This window comes from Monoraphidium neglectum (genome assembly GCF_000611645.1).
Source record: "Monoraphidium neglectum strain SAG 48.87 unplaced genomic scaffold scaffold02317, whole genome shotgun sequence".
Lineage (NCBI taxonomy): Eukaryota > Viridiplantae > Chlorophyta > Chlorophyceae > Sphaeropleales > Selenastraceae > Monoraphidium > Monoraphidium neglectum.
In genome coordinates, this window is record NW_014011311.1 from 1 (window position 1) to 9,649 (window position 9,649).

Consider the following 9,649-nt stretch of genomic DNA (forward strand, 5'->3'; position numbering starts at 1 on the left):
TCACACACCCAACCCACCCCCCCCCAGGAAGCTGAGCGGCGCCTTCCTGGCCTGCATGAAGCTGCGCGCCAGGGTGCCCTGCAGGCAGCTGTTTTACGAAGCCTACGACTCACACACCTGGGGGCCCGTGGCCGAGGACGCCGCCGCGGCGCCCGACGGCGGGGAGGACGTGGCGGCGGCGGGGTGATGAGCGGCTGGGCGCGAGTGCGAGTGGCCGGCAGGAGATCAGGCCGTGCGTTGCTTTCTGGCTTGCGGCAGGGCCGAGGCAGCCCATCCAATTTCCGTGAACTTGTGCAGAGTGTGTGATTGTTTGAGTGATTGGGAGTGCTCCCTGCAGCGTTGCCTAGAGAGAGGGATTGTCCGTCATTGCGATTTGAGGGGACTGCCTTGATTTACGACCAGTGTTTGGCGTATCCAAACCCTATCAAAACCCTCTCAGGCACGAGCCCTCGCCTTGCGGTCGGGGGCAAGCATCCGCCTCCATGCGCTGCGTGTATGCGGCCGCTGTAATTTGTGCAGCTGACACACGCACCCACGTATGGTGGGCATCGCCAGCAGGTGTTGAGTAGGGCAGCCGAGGCGCTTTTGCATCCCGTGCACGCGTTTCGCCAACATTTGCGTCGAAAGGGGGACGCCTGAGGCACTCATTGGACTTTGAGGTGGTTATGGATGCGCCTGGTGGCCGTTGAGAGGGCCAAGTTGGCGGGACTCAGAGTTGTAACAGCCGCACGCCTCTAAACAACATCTGGTCGTGGAACTGCATGCAGGATGGGTACCCAATGAACCATTGGTTCCTCACCCTCTAGGGGCTGCGCCACGATACTGCGCCTGTGGCAGCTCAGACGGCAGGCGCGTAAGCTGAATGAAAAGATCGCCCGTTTGGCGTTGCATCCTCAGCCGTCCAGCAAGAGAGCATGACAAAGGTGAAGGGGTCAGGCGCGTGCATGCGTGCGTGCGTGCGGTCGACAGTAAAACGATGCAGGGCGTGGTCGGAAGGCGTAGACGACAACACCATGAAACGATCTCCGCAGTCTCATGCAAGATTATGTGATTGATATAAGTCGTCGCAATCCCAACGCTTTGGGGGAGCGTCCCTCGTGCTCGGTGAGCGTGCGCAGCGCGGCCGCCGCGGCCTGCTGAGCCCGCCGCCGCCCGGCTTGCTGGAGTGGGTTTGTTTTTCTTGCATCTGGGGGCGTTTATCATACCCTTGGGACAGCTCAGCCTCCGGGGCCTCTGGTGCCACCAGGAGGGCCTGGGTGCCACCAAGTCGAGTCTGGTCGAATTGAGCTAGAGCGAGGAGAGCACTGAATTGGGACGAGCGCAGACTGCGATCAATCCACACACACATGCAGCGAAGTACGGTGATAGCTCAGCATCCGTACTTTCGGCTTGTTGTACAGTACAAACAACACAGGCATTCGCTGTGCGGACATCCCGATCCGAGCTCCACGAGCACGTACTCACAGTTAAGGCAACATAACTTGGCCTGAGCGTTCAGCACGTCTCAAAAAAGATGGCTCGCGGCTGCTGGGCGATCCTGGCGGGTGAGCGTTGCGGCAGCGGCGCGAGATCAGTGTGGGCCTGGCCGCATCTGCACTGCTGTCTGCATGCAATGATGATGCGGGGAGCCATCCACGGTCTGGTGGCCCGTGCATTCTGTCCGCCATGATCTAGCCAGGCGAACTCTACCTGCTGCACGGCTCCTGCGACCGACCGACGCCTGTTGTTCCGCCCCTCCCCCTTGCAGTGGCCCTGCTCCTCGCCCCAGGGGCCCTGGGCGCATCCCTCAAGGCCGGCGGCCTGACCGCCTCAGACCGCCGCGCCCTGGGCGAGCAGGGCGCCAACTCGCCGCCCGCTGCCTCAGCTATTGCCAACATCATGGCCATCGTTGGGCGCACGGCCGGCTTCGCTCTCTCCCACCGAGCCCCAGTCACCAATTATGGCGGCGTGACCACCATTACGAACGCCGGGGTGGGCTTCCACGGCGGCACCACCACCAGCTTTGACAATTTTGGCAACCCCGTCGCCAGCAATGGCGGCCGCGGGATCATCTCCCGCCGCCTGGGCGAGCAGGCGGCTGCCGCCGCCGCTAGCAACATCACGGCCATCGGCAAGCGCACGGCCGCCGCCGCTGCCAACACCACGGCCATCGGCAAGCGCACGGCCGCCGCCGCTGCCAACACCACGGCCATCGGTGGGCGCACGGCCGGCTTTCCCCCATCGGATCATGCCGCCATCACCAATTTTGGCAGCTTTACCAACTTCATTTACAACACCAATACTAGCAACCCCATCACCAACTCGGACGGCCGTGGTGATGGGGGTGCCTACGGCTTTGCCTATCCCACATACCGCAACCCACTCGGCGACAACTATGCTGGCGTGCCCACCTATACCCAGGCTTTTGCGCGCAACAACAACCCCACAAACCGCCCCACAAACCCCACCGTCGCCAGCCTGGCGTAACCCGCAGGGTGCGCCCGATTGCGCCGGGCCTCGCGTGTGGGGTGCGCGCACGCGCCCGGATTTGCACCACGCACCACTCTAAGTTTCTGACGTCGTATCAGGGAAACCTCTGCTGAATTTCGGCCTCGGCAGCACCAACCTAGTTCATGAGACCTGAATCTGCACCTGCACAGATGTACCGCGACGCCCTGTTGAATCGAGTGCCTTGGCAGCCATGCCCGTGCATATACAATCATAAATGTGTGGTCTTCAATTCTGGTTAGAAGGAATTTTAACGCGCACGCGAGACTTAATGGGCCTTGCCACACCGACCTCCCATATGTGTCACACTTTCTCTGCCTCTGACCCGGCAGCTCGCACCGTTTTTGCCCCTTCCCCTTGAGCGGCCCACAGAGTGCTCTGAGCAGGGCCCTGCCCCCGGGGGCGCCCGACACTCTTCCGGTTGGGGCCGGCATCTGCTGCCGCAGCGGCCACGCATTGGGCCAAATCCGCTGTCACGGCGCTCGTGCCGGACTAAGACGGCAGCTTAGATTTTGCGCTGGCCTGGCCTTTGCCTGGCCCCACTTCGTGCCACGGCAAGGTCAGGGTTGCATTCCCAGCAGCAGACTGAACACCCGGTACACTTTTGTGCTTTTGCGTCGGGCTCTGCACTTGCCGCCGCAAAAACTCTGAAGCGCGTGCCCGCTCCCTCTGCAGTTCCAAGCACTGGATGGCGTTTCTGAAAAACCATCGGGGTTGATGTTATACCGAATGGCAACGCCAAGGCAGGCGGCCATGCCAGGCTGCAGGGGAGCCAGATGGATAGTGGGGACGAAACTGGGGGCAGGCGGGGGCCTGCAGCTTTGCGCGGTCGCCCGAACTCAACACTTGCGCATGAAATTGGACCCTCACCAGACGCCCCGATGCTGATCCTGCGCCGAAAATCCCTTTCTCGTCGGTCGCAAGAACTGGACAAAACCTCTGGTGAAGCACTGTCGCTCTGATGGCACTTTGGCAGGACAGCCAGGCAAGCTGGCCGTGCTGCTTGAATTGGCTACATAATTGGCATGCACCCCTGGCTGCGCGAACGCCAGCACCCTTGTAACCTCCTGATGCAAGCTCTTTGTTGTTGATCATCTCCCAAAAAGCAAGGAGGTTGCTGCCAAGAGACGCTGGCGCTGTTTGCCAATCCGAGGAAAACCTGAAAAGGATCTGACTTGTCCGGGACCGCCCCCACACTGGGTGACGCAGGTCAGGGCAGCGCCCGTGCTGCCCGCCGCAGCGCTGTGTGGGCGCGACCTCAAGCGTGCTAAGCCTCGGCAGGTGAATCTCATTGCGGGCAGCTAGGGCTCGCCAGGTCAAAACCCTCACGCAGTGATAGGGACGCTCCTCTGCGTCGAGGGGAGGCTTCATGCGAGGCGCCGGCGGCGTGCGGCGTGCGACGCCGCGCGCTGCAAGTTTCTCGGGCGTGCGGGCAGGTGGATGCACTTTGTGCGGCGGCGGCCGCCCGCGGGCGCCTTCGTCCCCTCGTCTAGCCCTTTCAATGGCTTGCAGGGCGAGACGATGCCCCTCGCCTGCAACGAAACAAGCAGTACTGGAGCAGCCCCTGCCGGATGCCCCCTTCCTGTGTAGCCTTCAGCCCAACCTCCAATCACTCAGGCGAGGGGCGCCGCAGCTGGCAAGACCTGCCCCTCGGCGGGCCCTGGCGTCTCTCCTGTGCGGGAGCCGCTCCGCGCGTCAGGGCGGCACGTATGATTGTGAAGCCGGGCCTCTCTTACACTACAGATGGTGCAGTTGCAGCACACTATTCGTTTTGTGAAAGCGGCAGGATATGATTGACGAAAAAATCATGGCGGCAGTGCGCTATCGCCGCGCCGGGTCGGTGGCGGCAGCAAGGACGATCACTGCGTGCGGCCGCCGCGTCCCCGATTCTGGCTGTGTTTGTCTCCCCACGCTCCGCACCGAGTCGCCGTGGGCGAAAGCGCCCCTGCGCCAGCTGGCACGCGGCCCGCTGGCATCCCCAGATAATCGTTGCAACCTGCGGACGATGATGACCCCTCGCTGAGAACCTGCCTACCCACCACCAATGCCAATACGATAAAAGATGGAACGGGTCGGGAGCGCCGACATCATCAACGCACAGACGAACCCCCCCGACACGCCCTGATGACGCCGCCACCCCCAGCCGCACCCGGCGGGCCCCGCCGCGTCACGCCGCCGCGACCGCCTCCGCCCCGGGCGCCGCGGCGGCACCATCCTCCTCCATCGGCGCCGCCGCCGCTCCCGCCTGGTCAGCGCCCGCCGTTGCATCCGCGTCCGCGGCCGTGTCGGCCGGCTTGGCCTCGCCGGCGCCGCCGGTGCCCTTGCCCAGCGCCTTGAACATGGATTTGTAGAGGCCGGCCTCCTTCTTGTTAAGCTGCTTGATGAGCACCCTTTTGGGGGGGGGGCGGGGGCGTTGGGAGGCGCGGTGTGGGTGCAGTGTCTTGAGACGATGGAGGTAGTGACTCTACACGAATTGCGTTTTTCCTTGTTGTGTGGTTGTGTGGCGAGCTTAGACGGGGATGGTGGGTTCAAGCAAGGAGTGTATTTGGGCCGAAATGTCGGCAGGATGGCACGGGCCGCGCCCAGGCCAGGTGCTCCGCGCGACTGCAGGGGGGCGCGGTCACAGATGTCCGGCGCAGAAGCACACACAAGGGCACCCCGACAGCCACACAGCGCCACCTGTCGCACACAGCAACCGCACCAAGCGTCCTGTGCCCGCATCGGCGTATCGAGTGCGGCACACACACACAAACACACGCACACATGTGATGGCAAGATCGGTGATCGGAGATCCACCCCTCGTCCTTGCTCCCCCAACAGCACTATGCTTCCCCCCGAAGAGCAGGGCCCGCTCACTTGACGCGCTTCGACAGTGCCGCCAGGTCAGCGCTGCCGGGCTCAACCTCCAGCGCCGCCTTCACGTCGCGCTCAGCCTCAAGCAACTCCTGCGGTCGCGGGCGGTCCCCGGCGATTTCGGGCGGTTTTGTTGCGGATTTGGGCGGATTCCGGCAAATTATTCCGCGGGGGCCCATTGCGGGGCGGAGCCGCGGTGCAAGACTGCGAGCGCTCCGCACTGCGTCGGCCTGTGGAGGCGGCCCGCCCCCCATCCAGCCTTCCCCCTTCCCCTTGGGCTGCGCCGAGCCCACCCACACACGGTATTCCTGTGCCGCCTGACACCCCCTCCCCCCGTCGCCCTGCGCCCCAAAAGCGCGGCACCAACAAGAGTGTCACTCACCTGCAGCCCCACCAGGGCCTGTGCCCGGCGGTACAGCGCCTTCACATTGGCAGGGTCAAGATCCAGGACCTTTCCAGGGTTTTGGGGGGAGGGGTTATGGGTTTGGGGTTTAGGACTGGATTGGGTTGGCTCTGAGTGGGGCGGTCAAGGGGATTGAGAGGGGCCGGAAATGCACGGCGGTTTGCGGCGTCGTTGAGTGAGATGCGTGTGGTCGAAAGGGGGATCGAAGGCGACGACCAGCGGGTGAACCAGGGGGGGGGGCAGGCGTGCCGGCCTGTGCCGCTCGACAGGTGTGCGAGGGGGTTTGACCTTGTGCCGCGCGATCTTGACCGCGCGACACAACCTGCAGGCCCGTCGGCCGCGCCCGCCCCACCCGGCCCCGCCGCACCTGTGTTGCGCTCTCCTGCACCTGCGCCCCAACCCTAAACCCAGGCCCAATCCTGAGCCTCACTGACTGCGCCCACCTTTGTGGCGCTCTTCTGGGCCTCCCTGTGGTTGCCCCTCTTCAGCTCCACCGCCGCCAGGTTGAGCCACGCGCTCTTGCGCAGCTCCTTGGTCTGGGGCGGGGGGGGGGGGTATTGGCAGTTGGCGGTCAGTTCGTGGTTGGTTGCTAGTGGAAAGGTTGGTTCATTGGTTGTTGCCGATTTGCTGGTTGGATCGTTGATTTGTTGGTTGGTTGATAGGCTGGTGGGCTGGCTAGTAAGCTGGTGGGCTGGATGATTGGTTGGCTGGTTGGTTGGATTGTTGAGTGATCGGTGAGCCAGAGGACAACAGAGTCAAATTGCAGGGCGCTGCTGGTGCTGCTGAGGCCTGCGAGGGCAACCGCAAAACCACCACGCAGCATCCGTAATCAAGACTCCCGTGGCGCAACCCCCACAACAGCTCGGCCACACCGCGCCCCAGACCGCCGTCAAGACCCGAAGCCTCCAGCTTCCTCCTGGCTTCCTCCTCACCTGCGCCCTGACCTCCGGCCCGCCCTCCTTATCCTTGTCAGCAGCTGCGTCCTTATCCCCAACCAGGTCTGTCACGCTGGTGTACATGCGCGCGGCACGGTCCAGCTTGCCGGCTTTGTAGGCAGCGTTGCCCTTGTCCTTGGCCACGGCCGCCGCCTCCGCCTGGGGGCGGAGCAGGGATTGATTGATTGTGTGTGTGTGTAAGTGTGTGTGTGTGTGTGTGTGTATGTGTGTTCGTGTGTATGTGCGTGTGCACACACGCTCTTGCGCCACCTCAGACCGAGCCGGCACGTGGCGAACAAGGCGCAGCGACGCCCTGCCCCGTCCCTGCCTGTGGCCTCTGCCCCCGACAACTGGCGATTCCCTCCATTCCAAACATACACACGCACACCCTATCCTGCTCCATGCGATCTGAGCCGGCAGCACCTGCAGGGGCTTTATAAGGCAGCTGGCATTGTCATAGGGCCCACTCCCTTCCCAATGCTCAACGCCCGGAACACAGGGTCGCACCTTCTCGGCGGCGTTCATCTCCCACTTCTCCTTAGGGTTGACCAGGTCAACCAGTGTGACATCATACGTCAGGGGTGCGGCGTCCGCGGGGACCGCAGCCAGGCGCCCTGCGTGGCCGGCCGCGCCATATGCCAGCCTGACGAGAGTTGCGGCGCGCGCACGCATATGTTTGGTTGAATCAGCGGATTGTGTGAGATGCCTTCGGAATGTGTGCATATCAGCAGTCTCGATTCAGCTTCGCTATATTGGGTGGCAGGCATCAAGGAAGGGAAGCACACTGCTGGCAGCACAGCTGCACCCGCAGGCGACGGACTTGACAAGGAGGTGCCACGCAGCGCTGCAGACCGGCAGACCGCCAGTGGTTGGGAGGTCAGGGTGACGATCTGGCAATTCCGCAATCGTCTGGTTGGTGTGATGCACAGTCGCGCTCACTTTGGGTCCGAAATGGTGATGAGGGCGCGCTCCCCCTTCTTCATCTTCATCAGCGCCAGGTCCAGGCCCTCCGGCACCTGCGGGGCGGGGCGTTTGACCGGGTTTGACCGGGTTTGACCGTGTTTGACCAGGGCTCTGACTGGGGCTTCAACGATGCTCGGCCAGGAGGTTGCCGTTGATATTTGATGTGCATCTGCACGGCGACAGTTCTGGCGACGCCAGCACTCTGTGACGCGCGCGGGGCCGGTGACTCACCGCCTCGTCATCAACAACCACCTCCAGCTCAGCGCCCTCTGCCGCCTCATCAAACGCGGTGCCGTCCGGCAGGGTGGCGCGGTACCTGTTTTGGAGGGGTTGGATTGTGGTGGTGTTGGTGGGTTGATCCATGGGGACATTCAGGGGGCCTTTTTGTCACACACACCCCACAGTCATGCATCAAACACCGTGCACCCCGTGCAAGGCACACCATTTCTGCTGAATGCTGAAAAGTTATACCATCAATGCAATATGAACTCCTGCTGGCCGAGATTATCATTCAGTGCTGATCAAAGTAATCCCCAGACGCACTGCTGGTTGCCGGCTCATGCGAATAGCGGACGCATTCGTCATCGCCCCCCACACCCCGCCTTCCCAAGCAATCGGTCAACCCAGCCGCCCGCACCTGATGGTGACCCTCCCGCCCTCGCTGGCCGTGCGCCACTCTGAGCTGTCCTCCAGTACCTTCTTCACCACACCGGGCGCCACCAGGGTCACCTGGGCACAGGGGGGTTGGGGGTCAAGCATGCGGATGCCGGTGCCGATGAGCTGAAATGTTTGCGCTTCAGGAGTCGAGTGTCGTGATTCCAATGATGTGGATGGCATGGGAATGGTGGGTGCTCGAAAGAGGTGGTTCTTGTTTGTATTGGGGTGGAAGCAGGCGTTTGGAGGAGCGGGAGTGCTGAGTGTGGTTTGAGGGGGTGTTTGCTGGCCTAGCTGCAGCACCGGGGGCGCCGGGGCTGCTGCTGAATGCGGCGGGCGTGTCGGCGCTTCCGCGGGACCAAGGCTGGGCCAGACCGGGGGGAGGGGGGGGAGGGAGGCCCGCCGCCTGCGGCCCGCACCACCCACCCTCACCCCCAGCGCCCCGCTGAATAACCGTTACACTCTATTTGGACCAGCCACCCGACAATCGGTGCATTCAAGGTCTGCCTGCATGCCATCGCTCAAGCGCCCCTGCAACCAGAGACCCTCGGCCGCATTTTGAACCACAAGACCACATGCAACCGCCCTATCCTGACACAAACCATGAGAACATCGAAATCGCCGGGGACCCACCTCGTGGATGGCGTCCAGCTTCACCTCGGCTTCCACCACGCTGCCCGGCGGCACGCCCTCCGCGCCCGCGTCGCCGTAAGCGTCTAGGATTGGGGTTGGGGCGCATGAGCGAGAGCAGTTGGCGTTTGGGCGACACCAGGCAAGGCTACCGAGCCGAGTGGGGCCCCCCTCTGCCGCCGCCTGCCCCGCGCCGTTCCACTCCCCAGGGCGTGCACCCCAGCCTATCAAAAAGGGCTCAAAAGAATGCCGTTTCCAACACGGATGTTGTGAAGCAGCATTCTGGTGCAGAGATAGTCGCAAAATTTGAACAGCAAAAATCTCGAAAAGCACCTCATTCAAACAAACACTCACACTCAGGCTGGAGTATCAGGTGCGCCCGCTCCCCGCGCTTCATCGTCTTGAGCGCCACCTCGAGGCCCCTGAGGCCCAGCGGGGCCCCCTGAGACAGATCAAACACGGCGCCCGCACCCTCGGACGCGGTCGTGTCGGCGCCCTTGACCTGTTGCAATTGTGTGTGTGTGTGTGTGTGTGTGTGTGTGTGTGTGCACGTGCGCGCGCCTTGCGCGTGCGCGTTCATGCTCACGCATGTGCGTGTGGGGGACGATGTATCGCACTTGCAGCAAAGGCACCTGATTGCGCCTCCCTCTCCTCCCTCCTCATCACCCACCTAAGACCGATTGTCAGCACCAGCTCCCTTGTTCCACTCCTATGCACCCGCCAC

General features: G+C 63.0%; 3 protein-coding genes across 3 annotated transcripts; 2 read left to right on the forward strand and 1 right to left on the reverse strand.

Annotated features, from left to right (window-relative positions):
• Window positions 1-27: 27 nt before the first annotated feature.
• On the forward strand, window positions 28-187 carry MNEG_10444 (hypothetical protein; the record flags this gene model as incomplete). Its single annotated transcript, XM_014041082.1, has 1 exon — window positions 28-187. A coding segment is annotated over one exon (160 nt), but the record flags the coding sequence as incomplete, so codon positions are not given.
• A 1,326-nt stretch (window positions 188-1,513) lies between these two features.
• MNEG_10445 (hypothetical protein) lies at window positions 1,514-2,466 on the forward strand (the record flags this gene model as incomplete). The annotated part of the gene is made up of 2 exons (XM_014041083.1): window positions 1,514-1,544; window positions 1,748-2,466. The coding sequence occupies 2 exons, from the start codon at window positions 1,514-1,516 to the stop codon at window positions 2,464-2,466; spliced, it is 750 nt and encodes a 249-aa protein (XP_013896537.1).
• Window positions 2,467-4,654: 2,188 nt separating this feature from the next.
• On the reverse strand, window positions 4,655-9,322 carry MNEG_10446 (FK506-binding protein 4/5; the record flags this gene model as incomplete). Its single annotated transcript, XM_014041084.1, has 11 exons — window positions 4,655-4,877; window positions 5,344-5,432; window positions 5,723-5,791; window positions 6,187-6,279; window positions 6,676-6,837; window positions 7,186-7,321; window positions 7,618-7,694; window positions 7,873-7,957; window positions 8,279-8,370; window positions 8,929-9,011; window positions 9,280-9,322. The coding sequence occupies 11 exons, from the start codon at window positions 9,320-9,322 to the stop codon at window positions 4,655-4,657; spliced, it is 1,152 nt and encodes a 383-aa protein (XP_013896538.1).
• Window positions 9,323-9,649: the final 327 nt, after the last annotated feature.